The 22,570-nt window shown below is 44.0% G+C and overlaps 1 protein-coding gene across 8 annotated transcripts in view; it reads right to left on the bottom strand.

The window, feature by feature from the left end:
• ptprt (protein tyrosine phosphatase receptor type T) overlaps window positions 1-22,570 on the bottom strand; it is a 1,756,894-nt gene that overhangs the window by 308,643 nt on the left and 1,425,681 nt on the right. For 5 of the 8 annotated variants that reach the window (XM_086005548.1, XM_086005547.1, XM_086005553.1 and 2 more), the window contains exons 13-14: window positions 4,994-5,030; window positions 4,056-4,103 (exon numbers count right to left, since the gene is read on the bottom strand). In XM_086005548.1, the coding sequence (XP_085861674.1) occupies window positions 4,056-4,103; window positions 4,994-5,030 (85 nt within the window). The remainder of the gene's footprint in view (window positions 1-4,055; window positions 4,104-4,993; window positions 5,031-22,570) is intronic. The other 3 variants (XM_086005549.1, XM_086005552.1, XM_086005554.1) reach the window with 1 other exon arrangement.

Here is a 22,570-nt window from a genome sequence, read left to right on the forward strand (position 1 = left end):
CGGTACCCCGGTGGTCCGGCAGAGCCCTGGTGCGGCAGTGCTCGGTCCCTCCCCTTTAATCAGGGGAGGAGGCCGGCAATGACGTGGCGCTATGTGCCGCCGCATGTGGCGCCGTGACATTGAGTAGTAGCGCCCCAAGAAGGAGATGGAGCGCTTCGTCAAGGTGAGCGCCCCACCCACTTTTTTCCCCCTAAATATGCAGTGGACATGAATAAACTCATGTTTCTTGGGTGGGGGGCTGTTTAACTCAGCTGGATGGGCTCCAGGTGAGATAACCGCCACCACGAGGGATCCCACAACTGCAAGGGCAGGGAAATGCGGACACCCGCTACAGCTTCAGAAGAGAGGAGCTTGCTGAAGATTGCAGCAGAGTCCTGAAGATCAGAAGTTTGAATTTTGGTTGGGTCCTGAATTGAGGTAAAACAGGTATGTTTTGGGTTCTGAGAAGATTGTCCGGTACCTACAGGGTCAATAAGGCCCCAAGATGCAGGAGGGAGCAGATAATTGATCTTGGAAAGTATCAAGAAATGGCCTGGCAGCTCCTTTGGGTAAAATTGCAACAGCAACTTTCCATCCTCGAATACATCATTGGGCCAGAAATTCGTGACCAAATGCGTGAGTACGGTCTGGGTACTCACGCATCTGGCCGTTGGAAATGCCGGCGTTCAGCATGCACAGCGCATGCGGGGAACGCCGGCATTTCCAGTCCTCGGAACGAAGGGGTTCATAGGCACAGCGCGTGCAACTGCACAGGCAGCGCTTGCGCAGTGAACTTCGTCGATTTCATTCATGGATTCAGTGAGGGTAAGTCCTTACAAGTTACACTTGAAAAAAGCATGTGTAAAGTTGTTCCAAGGCTGCGGAGGAAGATATATTTTATCGTGGAGCTTCTGAAAGGCAATATTTTTGTTTGGGAAAGGGAGGGAAGTTATTTTAAGAAATTTTAAGTAAGTTTTAAAGTTTAAATTTTTTTTTTTTAAACGGGTTTTCAGAACGGTAGGTAGAAGGAGCAATTGTGGCTGTGTGAATTGAATGTGAAAATGAGTGTTCTAAAATGAGTAATGTAACATTTCCAGCACTTTTAAGAAAGAAACTTTTCATCAGTAATAAGTAATTATGTATGTATGTCCGCATATATTCCTTTACGTATATGTATGTATGTTTTATATTCCTTTACTTATGTGTATGAATGTATGTTTTTAATTATGATTTTTCAATAAGTTACTTTCTCTGAAAGTCATAATTAAATAATACATTCATACACATAAGTAAAGGAATATATACATAACACGCAAAGGAATATATACAGACATACATACTTTCAGAAGCTCCACAATAAGAAATATCTTCCTCCGCAGCCTCTGGAGCAACTGTACCCATGCTTTTTTCATGTGTAAGTTGTAAGGACTTGACCTCACTGAAAGCATGAATGAAAGCGGCGAATTTTACTGCGCACGCGTTCTGCCTCTGAACCCCTTCGTTCAGAGGACAGGAAATGCCGGTTTTCCCCGCATGCGCTGTGCATGCTGAAAACCGGCATTTCCTCCGGCCAGACGCGTAAGTACCCCGACCGTACTCGCGCATTTGGAAGGGAATTACTGGGCCAACATTTTACATGTCAATAAAATGAAAAATTTAACAATTGCACGATTTGCCCCCTCGCATCTGCGACTGAGGGTCCAAGGAGGTGCATTGCGCAAGAGGTCATCGTCGTACGTATCCTCACACTGTTCCCTTTCGGGAACTGTATGAAGTGGTGGAAGGATTTATGGCCGTGATTAACGCTCATTCCGTGACCGTAACCATCTTTGAACCAGCCATTAGGGTGGTTAGTCCTATGGCGTGAGGGTTTTACGGGCTCCCACAACCCATCTGAGGGGGGGGTGCCACCCACACCCACGGACGCAAGTATCCCGCTGGATGTCCACCCAGAATTTATAGTTGGAGCTCCGACTCCACTTGCCGGGACTGTCTGGAGTGGGGTTCGAAACCCTACTCCTTCTGGCCCAGCGGCGGGGATGCTTACTGCTACGCAAAAGGCCCACTCCGCACAAAAGGTGACACCCATACGTTTCCTGCGCCTTTTCCCTCCCCGTGACTGGAGCCCTATGCTGCCACTTGAAAGACCAAGCTATCATCTGCCCTTTTTGCGGCGCCTTTGACTTCTCATTACCAATGATGAGCAGACGCTGCGCCTCCACCTCCTTGAGGAGATTGCTGAGGTCATCATCAGTTCAATTGTGAGTTCTTTTAATGCCGTGAATTGTGCTCATTCCAGCCATTTCACGTTGCTAATCGGATTGGGCCTTTGGCATAGCGGTAGGATCCCCGCCGCTGGGCCAGATCAGGGTAGGGTTTCGAACCCCGCTCCAGGCAGTCCCGGCAAGTGGAGTCGGAGCTCCGGCTCTAAATTCTGGGTTGACATCCAGTGGGATATTTGCGTCCGTGGGTGTGGGTGGCCCCCCCTCCTTGTATAGCTTGTGGGAGCCCGTAAAACCCTCCTGCCATAGGACTAACTGCCCTAATGGCTGGTTCAAAGATGGTTACGGTCACGGAATGGGCGTTAATCATGGCCATAAATCCTTCCACCACTTCATACAGTTCCCCAAAGGGAACAGTGTGAAGACACGTATGACGACGACATTGCTAAATAAATAAATGGAATTTAAAAAATTCTTTTAGGGCTTTTAAAAGTCTTTAAATTGCTTTAATTCTGTTTAAAACTACTTCAGATTCTTCAAAATAATGTAAACGTTTTTAAAAGTTTATAAAAGTTACCAAAAGCTTCAAAAAACTTCCAAAAACCTATTTAAACTGCTGCTTTGCATGTAAAAATGCTTAGCAGCTTGGCAGAAACATTGGGGGCGTGTCCTGTTAAACTGAGACCTCAAGGGGCGTGTCTCAGTTGCACAGCGCGCTACAGGCTTCGCGCTGGCTGCACTCCTGGGCGGCGTGACGTCAAACGCTGCCCGGGATTCTTCAGATTCAAAATGGAATTCCAGGCGTCCCTGGAGGTGATCGGCAGGCGCGTCGGGTAAGTGCAAATCGGGACCTTGCACGCGCGGCAAGCCCCGTTCACGAATTTCTGGCCCAATGTCTTTTGAGGTGAGGTACATTAACATTTGGTCTGCATGAAATTCTTTTACCAACAGGATACACATGTAAACTGCCATAAAATTAAATGTCAAGAGGCATTCATTTGAACCACACATGCACATTATGCTTAGCTGTTTTTCTAAGAATACCATGAATTTAATGGGTAGAGTTTATGATTTCCTGCTGCCGTTGCAGAGCTTTATGCGATGGAAGCACATATCAAAAATGCCATTAAAATTAATGGACAGAAAAGCATTCTGGAGAAGCTGACGTCCATACCTGAATCCCCAAAATGCAGGAAGCTTTGCCCTCGTAATTTGTAAAGTCTACCCATCATTAAATTTCGGAAGGCCTACAAATGGATGCTTGTACATCATTTATTAGCCAAACTCTATTTGTCAGTTAAATTTTCACCTCTCTTCTTCTTCTGTAGCTAATGACTCCTGTAGGGTACAGTTCCATAGATGCTGGCAGCATGCTGGTATCTCACCCAAGTTGGCAGTATTCACCCGTGAGCCTAGATGGTGAGTGTCTGCAGGCTATTGAATGTGTGGGTGCCACAGCGAAGCCCAATCTTGCCCTCACCCAATATCCACACACATGCACTTTCCAGTAAGGCCACTTGGCCAGGTCCCCCCCCCCACCCACCTGCCCGCCTTCATAGTTCAGGGAGACTGAGGTCCAATTGTATTGCTCCTACCACTCAGCTAATTCGATACTGGGCAGGGATTGAACCTGGCATCTCCTTGATCTCTATGGCTCACTACCATACCATCCAGTGCATTTATCCACTGAGACATTAGCAGAGCCTGCATCTGTAGGTCAATATACTTCCTTTAACACAAAACATTCACTAAATCTAAAAGAACGCAAATTATTTTGCAGATAACATTTTAAAACAACAGTTTGCATAGGGTTGGAGAGGAATTAACATTTCTGACTTGAGAGTAGATAATCACCTGCACTTGGGATGACAAGTATGTACGGTGTAGTTATCTGTATCCTACCTATTACCGTTAAGACAAAGGGAAAGTTCCAGGTCAGCATGCATAAGAAAAAAAAAAGAAAGAAGCAAGTCTACCGAGAAAAATATCCTTTGATAATATCTCACAGCCCCCATTCTATAAAATAAAACTGGAAACCCCAAGAGAAATGAATAATTACTTCAGATTAAAGTTTTAATGATACCTCTGCCACTAATTTTAATTTCAAAAGAATAAATTATGATAGTTGGCTTTAATGCAAATGTGGCTCTGTTACTTTGCCTTCAATTTGCTTAATAAAGCGTCAATACAGTGTTCCATGCCTAAAGAGAAACAAGTGACATTCACAAAACGGGCAAAATTTAAATAATCTGTGCAGTGGAAAGAAATAGAAGCATGTAAAAAATGGCCCGAGCAAAGAAATGGTAGCTGAATACTATTGAATAGGTTTCTATTTGCATTTCACTTCATTTAATGCAGCTATTATGAGAATGAAATCTACAAAGTAAATTGGGCTAAATGTTCGGAAATGAATAGTAGACATCTGGATGCAGGCTTTTAAATTTCTCGACAACTTCAACTACAGATGCTAACTGATGCACAGAAATGACAATACAATGGGAGTGTAATGTAACACTGCAGTAATTCAGTGTAAAATAAACAGTTATATATAATATAATATATATATAAACTGTACGATCCATAAAGACAACAGGCAACGTAATCACAAAATAAACTCATGCAGGATACCGGCATGCCATTTTAGCAACCAATTTAATCAAGCATTGATTGAGAGTTTCTCTCTCTGCACGTCCTTCAAACAAGATAGAAAGACTTTTTTTTTCTTATGTGTGATGCTGGTTATTGGGCTTGAACAATGCAAAGGAAAAAAGAAGAGAAAGGAATTTTCATACCTTTTGTTGCCAGTCTTAAACAGCTGATTTTGGTCTCCTATGAGGAATGAGAAGAAGATGTGTCATTGTTATACTAACACAATCAGCTTGATTTATTTACTTTAACTGATTGGTGGAGCTTAATGGACCCAATATTGCTTGCAATTTTGCAAACCAGTTTCGCCCACATTGATAGATCACCCCGCCTTAATCTGTGAGTTGGCTGGCACATGACCTACTCATGGACCTCTGTCAGTTCTTGGTTTGACCATTAAGAGGTGTATGGAATAGTGTGTGATGATTCAGCCTTTGATTTTCTCACCCCTCTTCTTTTGGAAGTACTTCATCAATAACTGCACCATCAGGCCACCTCTAGTGACTATATTTTAGTGGAAATACTGTTGTCATATTACAGCCATATTTTTGATCACTTTTGTTAATTAAGGTGAGGAATTCAAGGCCTGGAGTTTCCGCTAGGTTGCGTTGGGTTTTTTCTGCGCAATTCACCCAAAATCGGCCAAACGAGGAATTTCAAGCACAAATTACGTCCAGCTCAAATCAAGTTTCCAAACTCTTTTGCGCTGGTTTAAATAACATTGCCCCGCCCATAAAACTGGCCATGCCCCCAAGGTCTAATTACTCACCATGAAAGTTTCTGCTAATTGCACCTGTTTGCAGGCCTTTGAGGAGGTTCTAAAAATTAAGCTTTTTTTTAGGCGCAAGGAGACTATTAGGCACCATTTAAAAGCTTTTAAGTGTTAACAAATATTTAATTTACGAAGGAACTGACTACTGTGCACCAATGAAACTAGTAAATGGTTCTGTATAGTTTTTTTAAAGTCTTTTTCAGTTATTTAAGATCAGGTTACTCACAGGTGGTGAACTAGACACTTTTATTAAAAATGCTTATTCTTTGCGATAAACCCACTTTCAGCGGTATTAAAAAAAAGCCTCACCAGGTTACCACTCTTAAATATATCAAGGAATAGTTCATAAAGCAAGAAAAAAAAATGACGTTCTAAAGCACTGCCCGATTGTGCTGGTTCATGGAAGATTTTACTTTCGGCAATATGCAAATGTTTTGAGCGGAAACTTGAGCAAAAAATTCAATTCAGAAAACTAGCGCAATTTGCGCCCAGATTGCCAATTGCGCCCAAAGCGGAAACTCTACCCCTAGGTTGGCATCACCTAACTACTTTTTGATTTATCTTGTCTTTGTACACACTCTTTGCAATCTTGGTAGTGCCCTGTAAAATGGGCATGGGCCTTCTATCTAAGTTTCTCAGTTAAAAATGCTGCCGACACATTAAATACTTTTTAAAACCCATTGTTGGCATCAAGTAATTCCAGATGAGGTATTGTGTTGCCAATGTGAAGTTCCCTCCAAAGCCAGTAGTCAACAGACACTTAAAAGAACGGTAAGGCCTCTTGAATATGTTAATTAGGAGCCTAAGGCTCATTGAAGGACTCCTTTATAAAATTAATCATGAATAAGCAAGGCAGCCTCAGAATTCTTCAGTGGCCCTCAGGGATGCCAACAGAAGGTAGGTGACATGAATCTTGTCATTCATGTGGAAATGACTTATGAAGTAATACTGGGCAGCCTGCTGGTGGCGCTGTCCAGGGAGAGTATAAATACTCGGGCATGGGCCCAGCTTGCTCAGGACATGGAACTAGTGAAGGACACAACTAGATCTCCATGTTGAAAAACTGTTGATTAAAGCCTTGTTTAGCGCTTAGACCAAGTGCCTAGTAGTTTTCTTACGTCAGTACGTTTATTTTTAATAAAAAAAAAATCTTTCTGTGGAACCAGGAGAAGCAGAAGTGCTTCCACCGACTTCACAGTTCTAGCGATCACGCCACCCCAGCTCCAGCCCCACTCCTGGAACTTACCTGAGGGCCGCTGCCAGTGAGGCAAGCAGCCCAAACTTCAATCCCGCAGAAGGGCGAGCTGCCTGTGAAGCCTTGGACCTATCTGTTCAAGCCCAGACTCATTTTACCCTCTAGTCTTTGATTGAAACTGCGTGGTGCTAGTTGATGTGCCAAGTGGTTGATTGTAAACAGAACCTTTGTTTGCAACTCTAATTTATCCCATGTATTTCTCAGTAGGGCAGCCACTCACCAAACTATAGAGATATGCACTTACACATTTAAAAGTAGATGAAAATTCCTTTTTCCTCAACCGAGGATTCCCCTCCACCATGGTTGACACGGCCCTTGACTTGACCATGTCCACCCTATTTCCATTCTCACCCCTTCCCCTCCCTCCCAGAACCACGATAGCATTCCCCTTGTCCTCACATTCTAACCCACCAGTCTCCACATTCAATGGATCATCTGCCTCCATTGCCACCACCTCCAGCGCAATTCCACCATGAAACACATCATCCCCTCCCCTCCCCTTTCAGCATTCCAAAGGGACTGTTACCTTCATGACACCCTGGTTCACTCTTCAATCACCCCAACACCCACTGCCTTTCCCATGCAAGTGCAGGAGATGCAACACCTTCCCTTTCAGCTCCTCCCTTCCCACCATTCAGAGCCCCAAACACTCCTTCCAGGTGAAACAGCGATTTACTTGTATTTCTTTCAATTTAGTATACTGTATTCGCTGCTCATGATGCGGTCTCCTCTATAGTGGGTAGACCAAACGCAGATTAGGTAATAACTTTGCTGAACACCTCCATTCAGTCCGCAAGCCTGACCCAGAGCTTCTGGTCGCTTGCCATTTTAATTCTCCATCCCACGCTTACTCTGACCTCTCAGTCCCTGGCCTCCTACACTGTTCTAATAAAGCTCAACGAACAGCACCTCATCTTTCGATTAGGCACTTTACAGCCTTCCAGACTCAACATTGAGTTCAACAATTTCAGCTCATAACCACTGCTCCTATTTTTTCAGACAGCAGCTGTTGGTAATAGTTCTGCTGTTGCCATTTACAACTCCTCTGGATTCATCTTTTGTTTCTTTACTTGTCCCATTACCCCTTTTGCCTTGCACCATCATCCCTTTTGACATTTAATCTCTCCTGCCTGCCATCCCATCACAAACCTTCCCTTTTGTTCTTTCTTCCCCTCTTCCCCGCCCACCCCCTTTCCCGGCCTCTGTACTTGCTTAAAACCTGTTACATCTCTAACTTTTGCCAGTTCAGACGAAGGGTCATCAACCTGAAACGTTGGGCTGGATTTTGTGAATGGAGACGTGCTGGAGGTGGGACTGCTGCTTGTCGGGTCTCAGTCCTGCCTCCATCATCTTCTGGCCAACCAGTGGGATTTTCCCCTGATTGACCTTGTTAAGCCCGCCCTGCGGGCTCAGCAGGCCAATTAGGGGGAAGTCACTGACAGCACGTCAACGTCTGACGTGCCATCAGTCAAGATTTCTTGAAAGAAGAAATGTCAGTGTTTGACAGCTCTGTGAAGCTGTCAAACACTGACATTCTGTGTAGTTTGATGAGCCCTTGTGTTCAGGACTCATCAAACCTTTTAACTTTGTAGAAAGCAGATGGCTGTTCATTCAGAGGATCCAACAGCCAGTCTGTGAAATCTACAACAAAGATGTCGGGACTCCGGAATCACCATGGTTGAAGGCTGTAGGCAGAAACAAAGGTAGGTGAACATTTTCTAACACTTAACACTCACCTCGCATACTTACCACTCCACACTTGCACCCATCACTCACCTCTACGTCTCACTTTCAGGCCCCTCTGACCCCCGCAGACCTCTTAATCGACTCCTCCAACCCGCGGGGGTTCTCCGAGGTTGGGAAGCCTTCACCTGAAAAGGTAAAATGGGACTAATCCATTTTTCTGCCTGTTAACTACCTGTTAACAGACAGTTAAAAGGATTTAATCCCTTTCCCGCCTCGAGGAGACGGGACCCAGGGCAGGACGGCTTCCCGCCTCCTGGCAAAAGGGCATGGAGGCGGGATGGGGGCGGCTTTGCCATCCACCCCCGCTTTCTGCAACTTTACATGCAGTCCCGCCTCCATACCCGCCTCCTCGGGGCTGGCAAAATCCAACCCTTTGACTCTGTTTCTCTCTCCACAGATGCTGCCTGACCTGCTGAGTATTTCCAGCATTTTCTTCAGATTTCCAGCATCTGCAGTATTTTGCTTTTATGAAAATTTCAGACGATTCTATTACTTACATTCCAAAATAATTATGTCTGAAATACTGACTTTAAATAATGTGTTCATGCAAACTTAGTTGAATTGGAGTTTCTGCAAGTTGTTGCCTTTTGTATTACAGACAGAGTGTTGATATAAATTGTCAAATTTTGAGGAAATAATGAACATAATTTATAATCGTTCATTAATTTTATAATAAATCATTTGCTGGAGAAAGAAAACTAGTATAAAGGAAGAAATAAAAAAGAGGAAAAGTGGAATTCAATTAATTCATAAGACCCACACCATCTGTTTTTTCTAAGAATCTATATACATCCATCCTGCTCAGTTGAAAGCTAGTCAAATGAATATGTAATTATAAGCTGTCAAGGTGACTTTTACACACTGCACTTTACTATCAACAGTATTAAGGTAAGTCTCTAATTGTTTAATTATTATTTCAAATGCCTCATGTCACACCTGCTTGGCTATTTTATAGCTGTATTGTCCAAATTAAGTGATTAAAATTACATACTGGCAGCTCTGCATCCCGATTGTTCTGAAGCTGAGAGGATTTGAAAATTGTTCAGCTTTGTGCAAAACATCTTATTCTTCGTTGTCACATGATGTCATTTAATAAAACATACTATTCAGGAGATGTACCTAGCTTGCATTTTTTGAATATGTGGCTAGAATTTAATTATACAGGATGAAAAAGCTATTTTGTTGTAATTTAGGATGTTTAACTTTACAAGCTGTAGCATTGAATTGAAGGCTAAACGATGGATTCTGTTATGCAAATGCTCAAACACTTATCAGAATGTTAAAAACCAGATTTCAGTCACACAAAAACAAACAGCTTTGCTCAATAGTGACAATTTTCAGAGATAATGGAGAAGGCATTGTGTAAACTTTGAAAGATGCCGCAACTATATTATTACTTTCCCTCTTCGTTGTAGTTGATTTTCATGTTGTTTTGGGGCACTGGGGAAAGAGAGCACCACATTACCTGTAAGCAGCTATACTACTAATCTAACTGCCAGCATTCTCAGCAAGCTGCATGGCTTCCATTTAAACAGTTTTTCCATTTCAAAGCCAATGCTTGCCAGCTTGATTTCTGGTTCTGTTTGCAATAGAAACATAGAAGATAGGAGCAGGAGTAGGCCATTCGGCCCCTCGAGCCTGCTCCGCCATTTAATGAGATCATGGCTGATAATCCAAATTCAGTACCCTGTCCCTGCTTTCTCCCCATATCCCTTGATCCCTTTAGCCTTAAGAAATATATCTAACTCCTTCTTGAATATATTTAATGAATTGACCTCAACTGCCTTCTGTGGTAGAGAATTCCACAGGTTCACCACTCTCTGGGTGAAGAAATTCCTCCTCATCTCTGTCCTAAATGGCTTACCCCTTATCTTTAGACTGTGACCCCGGTTCTGGACTCCCCCGTCATCGGGAACATCCTTCCTGCATCTAGTCTGTCTAGTCCTGTTAGAATTTTATAAATTTCAATGAGATCCCCTCTCATTCTCCTAAACTCCAGCGAGTATAAGCCCAATCGGCCCAATCTCTCCTCATACGTCATTCCTGCCATCCCAGGTAGCAGTCTGGTGAATTTTCGCTGCACTCCCTCCATGGCAAGAACATCCTTCCTCAGATAAGACGACTAAAACTGCACACAATACTCAAGGTGTGGTCTCACCAAGGTCCTGTACAACTGCAGCAAGACATCCTTGCTCCTGTACTCGAATCCTCTCACTACGAAGGCCAACATACCATTTGCCTTCTTAACCGCCTGCTGCACCTGCATGCTTACCTTCAGCGACTGGTACACAAGGACACCCAGGTCTCGTTGCACTTCCCCTTCTCCCAATCTATTGCCGTTCAGATAATAATCTGCCTTCCTGTTTTTGCCACCAAAGTGGATAACCTCGCACTTATCCACATTATACTGCATCTGCCATGCATCTGCCCAATCACCCAACTTGTCCAAATCATACTGGAGTTTCTCTGCATCCTCCTCACAGCACACACGCCCACCCAGCTTTGTGTCATCTGCAAACTTGGAGATATTACATCTAATTCCCTCATCTAGATCATCAATATATATTGTGAATAGCTGGGGTCCTAGCACCGATCCCTGCGGTACCCCGCTAGTCACTGCCTGCCACTCGGAAAAAGACCCGTTTATTCCAACTCTTTGCTTCCTGTCTGCCAACCAGTTCTCTATCCAAGTCAGTACCTTGTCCCCAATCCCATGTGCTTCAACTTTACACGCTAATCTCTTATGCGGGACCTTATCAAAAGCCAATGTAGCATGTATGAAAATCAGGGAATATATAGAGACTTATCCGCTTTGTAAGATAAATAATATCAGCGACTATTCCTGAATGAAGGCAGTGTGGATTCATTATATAGCAATTCCCTGTTTAAAAAAGAATCAAGGAAGAACTGTGGGAGTCGTTTGGTTTGGGCCCAATATGGGTGCAATAACAGTGCTGTGCTCACTGCAGCCACAATCGACAAGCCCGAATTTTCAGGATTTCGATTTTAGCGGCAATCTACAGGTGTCAAACAGGCACTCTGCTGAAGCTCGCCAGTTTGGTTCCATGGAAAATCGTCTGACTTCTACGTGGAGTCAGCCAACAGCCAGCATGTTGGGTAGGTGTGCAGATCCCGGAGGATTGAGAACCAGTCAGCAGCAGGTTGGAAGATTTTTGTGGGGCTAGGAGGAGCATGAATGCTCCTCTTGGTCCCACAAGAAACTTTTAAAAAAGACTTTGGGCTAAAAATTCGGTGGCACCGCATTTGGGGCGCCAAGCTCGCCTGGGCGCCGGAATTTGCGCTCCGGGTGGAGCCGCTTGCGCCCTCCCGATATTCAGTTGGAGCGCCCCAAGAGAGACTCGGGGTGCTGCTTGAGGCTCCCCGCATCCCACTTGGGGCGCTCAAACTGAATATCGCAGCGCTAGGTGCCGCAGCGCCACATGCTGCGGCACTACACGCTGCTGTACTGCAGCCCTTCCTCCCCTTCTTAAGGGGGAGGGGCCTGCACCAGCGCAATCACCGATCACGAGTGCCGGCAAAAGAGCCTGGCACCGAAGAGAAGTGCCGGGCCCTCGGGACACAGCCGGCACTGCCCGGGCGGGGGGGGGGGGGGGGGGGAGATCAGGAGGCCGGGGACAGCAGCACGAGGAGGTGCTGGCAGGCAGCCACCGAAAAAAATGGCCGCCCCGCACCTCCACCTTAATTTGCGCCACTACCGCCACAGGTAAGCCCCGTGAACCGGTCGCGATTTGCGATCGGCGTTACACGGGGGGGGGGGGGGGCACAAGCCAATATCGCGTTCGGGGCGGTAGTGGGGTGCTGCGCACACCGATGACATCATCGGTGGCAGCGCAGCGCTACAGGCCAACACCGCCATTAGTGCCCCGCTAAATTTCGCGGGAGGCGTGGCCAGTGGCACTAAAGCCACTGAGTAACCTCTTTAGGCACTAACTGGTGGCGCAGCCCACCGAATTTCTAGGCCCTTACCTTTTCTGAGCGGCCTCCAATGTTCCCTTTTAAGAACCACTAGTTCGGCCTTTCAAAGCCAGCAAAAAGTAGGACGAACATTGCACTGTGTATGCTCCGCCCATTTCTCCACGCAAATCACAGCAACTGGCTTAGGACCCCGATTTACATATTTAAACAGCCTTCCCTATGTTTTGGGCGGGAGTGCTGGGTTCCCATTTAAAGGCTTGCCTGAAAATTGAATCAGGCGTGCAAAAAATCCCCATCAGATTTTACTCTGCTGGTTGCCCATTTCGCAGGCGAAAGCAGGCAGGCAGCAGTTGAACGCCACACCCTCCCCTCCCCCCACCCCGCACACCCCATTGTGTTTATTATATTAGAAATTCATAAAAGTCATAAAAAATTAAAGTGCAGAAGGAGATCATGCAGCCCATGGTGCTGTGTCGTTATTAACTCTTCAATTGGAACTATCTAATTTCCCTACATACTTTATGGTCTTCCTTTTGAATTACTTATCCAGTTCCCCTTTAAATGATGCTATTTTGTCTGTCTTGATAGCCACTTGTGGAAAAACATTTCAGGGCCGGTTTTCTGGTTGTTCACTCTTGCCAGTCCAGACTCTGCGTATTTGGGTCATTTTCTTTTCCATGTTCTAATACTGAAAGGCTGAACATGGGCTCTTTTCTCTGGAAAAGAAAAGACGGAGAGGGGATTTGATTGAGGGCTATAAAATTATGAAAGGGTTCGATAGTGTACACATAAAGAAGATGTTTCCACTTGTGGGCGAGTCCAAAACTAGGGGCCATAAATATAAGATAGTCATTAATAAATCCAATAAGGAATTCAAGAGAAACTTCTTTACTCAGAGCGTAGTGAGAATGTGGAACATGGAGTGGTTGAGGCGAATAGCATAGATGCATTTAAGGGGATGCAAGATAAGAACATGAGGGAGAAAGGAATAGAAAGATATGGGCCCATATTTTCTGATCGGAGGCTTCCTGCGTGCAGAGGCCTCCGATCTGGGAAAAATCTACGCCCTTACCTGAGGGCTCCGGAGGTCCGGACATTTCTGCTACTGGGCCTCTGCTCTACGAAATGCGCAGGGCCCAGGTATCCCAGGGGCGCAGGCGGTTCGCAAACGTCCCTGGGATCACGGGGTCCATGGGGAAACAATGAAAGAAGGGAATCCCCCTTCATACTTTTGACAGTTCTCTCAGCTTAGACCCGCCAAAAGTATGAATGGGGATCACTCCAAAAACACATCAAAACATTAAATAAATGTTTTAAAAATGTCATGTTTTTAAAATTAGTTAAAATTACATTAAATTAAACATCTTAAACAAAAATGTTATTTTTTGAAAAAAAATTAAAGTTTTTTACGGGGCTAAAAATAAACTTACCTTTTATAAAAGGATTTAAAAATTATAAATGAGTGAATTTTTTTTACTTTTTTAAACTCTTATGCTGATAAAAGCAGGCCTTGCGCCTGCTTTTATCAGGCGTAAGATTTTTAAATGATTTCAGCGGGCGGAGGTTCTGCAGAAAGCGGAACTCTCTACCCGCAGAGGCCCTTCTCCCGGGCAGGTGTCCGATCTGTCAAGAGGATCGGAAATGCCAGTTTTCACCGCATGCGCTTTGCATGCCTGAAACCAGCACTTGCAAGGTCCCTACAGGTGTGTACAGAGCTCGTACACACCCGTTGGGACCGGAAAATACGGGCCATGGTGATCGGGTGAGATGAAGTATGGTGGGAGGAGGTTCGTGTGGAGCATAAACACCGGCAGAGACCTGTTTAACTGAATAGCCTGTTTCTGTGCTGTAACTTCTATGTAATAACCCTCTATTTAAAATTTTTTCCTTCAATCTTTTTGTGAAAAATTTAAATCTATGTCAGCAAGTCACGAACCAATGGAAACAATCTTTCAAAACCTTTCATTTGGAATTATTTTACTAAATTAGATCCCAAATTGATGTACATATATAATCTGAATCAGCAACTTTCCAATAGCAAAAAGAAAATATTCAGTGGTTCGCCAGCAGAGACCTCACTCAGGCAAGGCTAGTTCTACTGCATTACTCTCTGTACTGGAACTCAAAAACAATAGCTGTTATGGTGAATAGTAACGTTTCCCCATAGGTGTGCGGGCGTGCGGCTGCGCATCGATCGGGAGCTCCCGCGCAGGCTGCTCACCAGTTGTTGCCGCTGGAAAAGGTACCGCGCAGCAAATTTAAAGGGGCCGCACAAAAAAAAAATTAGAGGGAATATTAGTGAATAGCTAAAAAACTCAGAAATGCTGAAAATCCAAAATAAAAACAGAGCATGCCAGAAATGCATGTAAGGTCAGATAGCATTTAAATAGGGAAGTATTTAAAATAACGCTCCTCTGAAACACCTTGGGACATTTCACTACATTAAAGGCGCTATATAAATGCAGGTTGTTGTTACCCCATCTTTCTGTTTCAGGTACTGACTTTCCTGCTGTGGCTTTGCAGCATTTTCTATTTTTATACAATAAGAGGAATAGGACTGGGATTAAACTCCACTGAAATGAATAGGACAAATATCTTTACATGGAACCAAGTTGGAGCTTCATTTGATCAGGACTGCTTTTAAGTGAACTAGCATGAGATTTGATGGTGGGATTGCAAGTTTTTTTTTCCTGGCTGAGTAAGCTATGGGGGCCTGCGCGGCCTCCCTCTTTTCAAAAGTTTTTCAGCAGATATAAAGAAATGACTGTGTTGTGCCATGAAATGTGCCAGGGACTGTCTATGCAGCAATAGCATGCCTAATTATGTGCATTCACTTATCATGTCCCCATTTCTTCTTCTTGTACAAGCTGCAAGCTGAGTGCGTTCAGCAACAAGCCTCATCACTGCACTCAGCATCATCACCATGAAACACACACTCACCCAGAAAAGAACACTTTGAAGGGTTTTGTGGTTTAGAAAAAGAGGTACAGGATGAGTCATGCCTTATGGGTGTGTAAGGGTAGCGGTGATGCCTGAAGAATAGTTTTCAGCTGCTGAGTGAAAGCATTCCATTGCCAAGGACCCTTCTGTCACATTGTGATTCTTACCTCTTGAAACCATTTATAAGGGTACATTTTCAGAATACTCACCCACATGAAGGTACCTCATCCACAGCAAGGTACCTCACCACGTCTAGGTACCTCATTCACATCTAGATACCTCACCCACATCAAGATATCTCGCCTACGGCAAGGTACCTCACCACGTCTAGGTACCTCATTCACATCTAGGTACCTCACCCACGTCAAGACGTCAAGCTACATCAACTATGTCAAGGTACCTCACCCATGGACAGCGTGTATTGATTTCAACAGACAGAAAATCATAGGCAGATATTCATTGGTGGCAGGCAAGGTACTTCATTGCATGCGAAGCTTCAAAAATCTATAATAATATAAATAAGAGAATACTCCAGCAGTACCAGTCATTAGCCTCTTTGTAGAGCATGCCCCTGAAAATCTGTAGCTGTTCCAGCCATAACTCTGGTGGGAGTTGAACAGAATGGCTGCAAACTTGGCTGCGACTCGGATATGGTGGGTCTCAGCTTAAATTATGGATTCGGCAATGGTTTAGTAAGGTCAGACCCTCTGCCTGCCCCCTATGAGGCTTTGGATGTCAGAGGAGTGAGGCTGGATGTAGCAAGGACTCTGGAATGCTGGAGTTCCTGTACCCACCCTAAGTCAGGACATGGTGTAGCATCAGTGGAGGTATGCCTGGTTTTACCAGGTGTAACTCTCCAACCTCCAACAGAAGTGGAAGCCCATAAAAGAAGGAATCACATTTTTTTAAATTACAAAATTGATTCCCTACAAAATGGTCCACAGGGAGCGGGCAGGATATATTTATTTCAACGAGAACCGGCATCACACCACCAAGCTGGCCACATATGTTACTGGGAGGGACTCTCCTATTGGGGTGGGGTGCCTCTGTTGCAGCCCCTAGGCACCAAAGCCCGGGTTCTCCTGTGTGAACTTCAGTAAGGTCAATAGCAACTGCAGTGCGCAGGGGCATCCTAGCACATACGCTTGGAAGCAGTCATCTGCGGATTTCCGCTGCCATATTTACTGGGGCATTCTGCTGGGTGGCCTAGACGCTCACCTGAATCAGACAGGAGCACCATTACTACATGCAAATCAGGGTTCCACTACATACATAGGATGTTGAAATAGGGCATCCGTGACCCGAGTAATGTAGTTGTGAACTTCAAACTTACTGATTCTTCCTCAGTGTCCTGCCATTGCTTGCACATTGTGAGTTGCTTCTAAATTTGCCAATGCTGGATTGTATTTCTCCAGCAATCTGCCCAATTCAGTGACAGGTGTAGGGACTTCGCAATAATTTCGAGATTTCCTACAGTTCCGAAGATTGAATTTTGATTAAAGAATACCTGGGTAGTATAAAATTCCAGGGATCAAAATGGCCGCCAGACCGCATGGCAGAAGACAAGGAATTGAAAAGGCAGCTTGTGTGTGTGTCTGTGGAAAAAGGTGAAGATCAAAGATGGCTGACCAGACTGCCAATCAAAGGCAGTTCAGGGAGTTTCCCCTCCCTGCAGAGACAATCGATGTGTTTACAGAAACTGCTACACAAAGGATTACTGCGGTTTCAGTCTGACCACAAGGACAATGACTTTTGTTTACACTACTCAAGCAATCAAGGAAATAGGCATGCTTTTTTTTCAAACCACGGCAGCTTTATTCAAAGCCCATTACAGACAATGAGGATACATTTAAACTGGAAAAAAAACAGTTTAAACGAATGGGTGATTCATCCAAACCCATTACAAGACAATGGGGATAGTTTGATCCCTTTTGTTTAGCCCAGACACATCTGGATTTGGGCGGGCCCCAAATGGGGTATAAAAGATAGCTTCTCAGAAGCCATCTCTCTCTCTGTGGCCTCGCCTCCGTGCTCTCTACAACGTGGGAGTCTGCCTGAAGGAGTGGAACACCAGCAGTTTACTTTTAAAATACTGGGGTGTTTTTACTTTGGGGCAGTGAAGATCAAAGATCGCAGGGTACGGGGAAGGCATTTTCATTGGTGAGCATATATTTTTCTGGCCCCATTACAAGGCAACTTAGAATAGGTATAGGGGTGGGAATTAAGTGGGAATTTTGTTAGAACTGTGATTTTAGTCGATCTTCCCTCATTGTGTCCGTTCTCTCCTCCCCTATTTAAGTAACAGTGTTGCACTAGCAGATAAGGCTGTAGTGAACACTGAGAGTAGCTGTACTAAAGTGCTGTTTTAAGTAAAAGCCACTAAGCAAAGGTGCTGTAGTGAGCAAGGTGTTTCTATATTATAACTGTATTTTAATAAAGGAGTGTTGCACTGAGCAGAGAAGCGCTTCAGTGGACACTGAGTGGCTGTATTTAAAAAGTGCTGTATTTTAAATAAAGGAGTGTTGCACTGAGCAAGGAGCGCTCTAGTGGACACTGAGTGTACTGCGTTAAGCAAAAGTGCTGTACCAGGCATAAGTGCTGTATCGATTATTTTAAGTTGTTTCTTTCTTTTTGTTTCAATAAATACTGGTTTGTTTTGCACCCAAACCACGAGTCACGTTTTTCTGTCTACATCGCTACCGAATAAGTCCGGTGGTCAGAACCAGGAATAGGGGAGCGCTTCGAAACCGCACGGGGGTTCCTGGAGCAGCTCAGAGGCTTCTGACTGGCCAGAGACCCCCAACCCCGCTAGCGTGTGCTAATTCCTTACACAGGCTTTATGCAAACACATCCACCATTAACTAACAAAGTGTTAGCAACGTGAAAACGTCAACAGTATTAAAAGGACATTTTTTTATGTCAATACAAGTTTACCTATGCAAAGATAATAGCAAAATACTGCGGATGCTGGAAATCTGAAACAACAACAGAAAATGCTGGAAATACTCAGTAGGCCAGGCAGCATCCGTGGAGAGAGAAACAGAGTCAATGTTTCAGGTCTGGGTATTTCCAGCATTTTCTGTTACCTATGCAAAGATCTATTTTGACATATCGCTGTCTCTGTGGTGCAATGGGTCCTCGTGTTCAGCTGTTGACTGGGAGGCTGGTGGTTTGAGCCTACCCAGGGACAACCGGCTAAGTTCACATATGGTAAGTGTAGCATACTTGGGAGGAACAGGTGAGCTTGGACATACAGTTTCCAAAGGTTTGTACCACTGCGGGTTTCCTTGCCTCATGATTGGATCTGTTGTAGACCAACTGATAAGACATTGATTGCCATGATTAGTCAACAACTCCATTATCATTGTATCGTGCGGCTGCCTGGATGGTCGAAGGCGAACGAGAGGGACATTGGACCTTTTTCAAATAGAAATTCCTATGTCTCTTGAAAATCTGTCATTTCATGTATATTTTTAGCTGCTGGCCTGAAGTTTAAACCACAAGCTAATAAAACAGCCAATTCTAGATTTTTTTTACTATGCTCTAACCTGGTCAAAAACAAATTAATTCAGCAGTAATGGAGAAGTACAATTTTATGGAGCAGTTAAATGCTGTGTTTGTGTTTCTGATCAAAGGTTTTTGATGACAGCTAAGGGTCATGATCACATCTGGGTGGCAATTTCTTGTTGAAAGCACTGTAGCTAATTAAAGGTTTTACAAATAAATCAATAAGATCAGCAAGTTCTCCGTGCACCAATAGGTGTCAGTATCTAAAATCAATATCTAATCCTGAGAAGTTCGTCCTTCCATCAAAAGCAATATTCAATTTGATTTCTAAATTCTGTTAACAACAGCTCTGCTGTCGTGGGAAATCACTGCCCGCTGACACATCTGATAAGCTTGCAGCATTTCTTTCAGGAAAGCCCTGTTGTGGGGGCAGAGTGGTCCTGATTGTGACTTCAACCCTAAGGGAGGTAGAATTGCTCTCTTCCTCCTTTCTCACCATACAACACAGTTCAAGGAATGAATAAATCTTCTAGAGTGGCAACTGTTCTGTGTAAAATAGAACACTGTTGCACCTTATACAATAACCAGCTTCCAAAGCATGGAAAGTAACTATGTATGAGGTCTTGTCCACATTGAATGAACAAGCAGTAAACAACCTGAATTTATACAGCACCTTACCACATGTTTAGGACATCCCAGAGTGTAATCCCAATGAATTACTTTTGAAATTCAGTTACTGCTATGATATAGGCAAAACCGCAGCCAATTTTCACATAGCAAGGTCCCACAAACAGCAAATACATAAAAGAAAAACAAACTTGCCTTTCTAAAATGCCTTTTATATCCTCAGAACATCCCAAAGTGCTTCACAGCCAATGAAGTACTTTTTAAAAAGTACTGTTGTAATGTAGGGAAACTTGGCAGCTAATTTGCACACAGCAAGATCCTACTAACAGCAATCAGATAAATTACCAAATAATCGGTTTTAGTGGTGTTGGTTGAGGGATGAATGACTGGATAATATGTTTTTGGTGGTGTTAGCTGAAACATAGAAACATAGAAACATGGAGATAGGAACAGGAGTAGGCCATTCGGCCCTTCGAGCCTGCTCCGCCATTCAATGAGATCATGGCTGATCTTCGTCTGAGATCATAGCTGATCTTACCAGTTCAGTACCCCGTCCCCGCCTTTTCTCCGTAACCCTTAATCCCCTTAGCCTTCAGAAATATATCCAATTCTCTCTTGAAAATATTTATTGAATTAGCCTTCACAGCCCTCTGTGGCAGGGAATTCCACAGGCTCACCACTCTTTGAGTGAAGAAATTCTTCCTCATCTCTGTTTTAAATGATTTGCCCGCTATTTTTAGACTGTGGCCCCTGGTTCTGTGCTCCCCGGCCATTGGAAACATTCTCTCTGAATTCAGCCTGTCCAGGCCTGCCATAATTTTATATGTTTCGATGAGATCCCCTCTCAATCTTCTAAACTCCAGTGAGTACAAGCCCAAACTATTTAATCTCTCTTCGTAGGTCATTCCCGCCATTCCAGGTATCAGCCTGGTGAATCGCCGTTGCACTCTTTCCATGGCAAGAACATCCTTCCGCAGATGGGGCGACCAAAACTGTACACAATACTCCAGATGCGGTCTCACCAGCACCTTGTACAGCTGTAGTAAGGTATCCCTATTCCTATACTCGAACCCCCTTGATATGAAGGCCAACATACCATTTGCCTTCTTAATCGCCTGTTGCACCTGCATGCTGAGGGAAGAATGTTGGAAGAAAGATAAAACTTCCAACAATGCAGCAGTCCCTCACTAAATGATCAGGTTAGCTTATGTGTACAAGTCCATAGTGAGGCTTAAATACATTCTTGGGGCAGGGGGAGGGGAGGGATATAATAGGAACCTAAAGATTTTTAAAAAGGGATGTGAGCAAAGGACAGAGTACAAAAAGAGATAAAGATAACACATATTCAGAGAACAGAAATGGTTATAAGAAGTAATATTAAATGAAGTAGGAGTAATGACAAATAAGAGCTTATTAAATTACTTGTATAGCAGTGTACAGAGCATCAGCAGCAAAACAGGGGAATCAGAGGCAATAATTAAAAGTGAGGAAGTAGATGTAAGAGGGATAACAGAAACATGGCTGAAGACAGGACAGGATTGGCAGTTAAATATTGCAGGCTCTAAGGTACTTAGAAATAATGGGGAAGAAGGGGTGGCGGGGTAGCTGTGTTAATCAGAAATAACGTAATGGTAGTAGCAAGAAATGACATAACTAACAAAGAGATAGAAACAAAGTATGGATTGAGATAAAGGATAGGAAGGGATTGGTCACACTATTAGGAGTATATTACAGACCACCATATAGTGGAAAGGAAATGGAGGGAGAAACATAAAAGCAAATATATGAAATGAATAAAAAACATGAAATAATAATCTTGGGGATTTCAACTACCCCCAAAATAAACTGGCACGGAGAGGGAGTAAAAGGGGAGAAGGGGATAGAGCTTTTTTTTTTACAGTGTGTACAAGACTCCTTTTGGACCCAAAATGTAAGAAGCCTAACAAGGTAGGAAACACTGCTGGATCTTTTAATGGGAAATGAACCAGAGCAGATAAGAAAAGTAAACATGGGAGAACATCTAGGGAATAGTGACTGACGTAAGAAAACTACTAGGCACTTGGTCAGAGTATTAAACAAGGCTTTAATTGACTGTTTCACAACATGGAAGTCTAGTTATCCTTCACTAGTTCCTGTTTACAAAATGTCCCCGAGCAAGTTGGGCTCGTGCCCGAGTATTTATACTCTCCCTGGACAGCGCCACCAGCAGGCCGCCCAGTATATTTCATAAGTAATTTCTACATGAATGGCATGATTTATGTCAGTGACCATAATATAAGGTTTAAGATAATGATCGAGAGAGATATAAAGAAAGGCTTGATTTATGTCACGCCTTTCATGGCCCCAGGACATCCCAAAGCGCTTTACAACCAATGAAGTACTTTTGAAGTACTGTTGTAATCACAGAATCACAGAAACCTCACAGTGCAGATAGAGGCCATTTCGGCCCATCGAGCCTGCACCGACACATATCCCACCCGATCCCCGTAACCCCTACCCCACCCGATCCCCGTAACCCCATGTATTTAATCCCCCTAACACTAAGGGTCAATTTTGTAGTGTATGTACCCGTCTACCTTTAAGGGAACTATTGAATGTAACCGTTCACCTTTAAGAGGACTACTTTCGGGTGGCACTATTTGTTTGGCTTCTGTATACTGTAATACCGATAGTGACCACACCAGTCTATAAGTGTTGTGGCATGATTGCTGGGGCAGATTCGCCCGGACCTTCGAATAGTAAAGACCTGTTTGTTTGTTACTTCTGAAGTCTGTGTATTTATTAACTGCACAACCCACAGACTTTACAGTGGCGACGAGTCCGATCGTACCCTGCGGCAAGACTACCAAAAGCAACGAAGAGCGTCGAAGAGAGACAACCGCCCTCGTCGTGCTACCAAAAGAAAACACGAGGCTGCAACAACAGAAAGCAGGAAGACTA

This window comes from Somniosus microcephalus, chromosome 13 (assembly GCF_052327205.1).
Source record: "Somniosus microcephalus isolate GS21.2 chromosome 13, FLI_Smic_1.0, whole genome shotgun sequence".
NCBI classification, from domain to species: domain Eukaryota; kingdom Metazoa; phylum Chordata; class Chondrichthyes; order Squaliformes; family Somniosidae; genus Somniosus; species Somniosus microcephalus.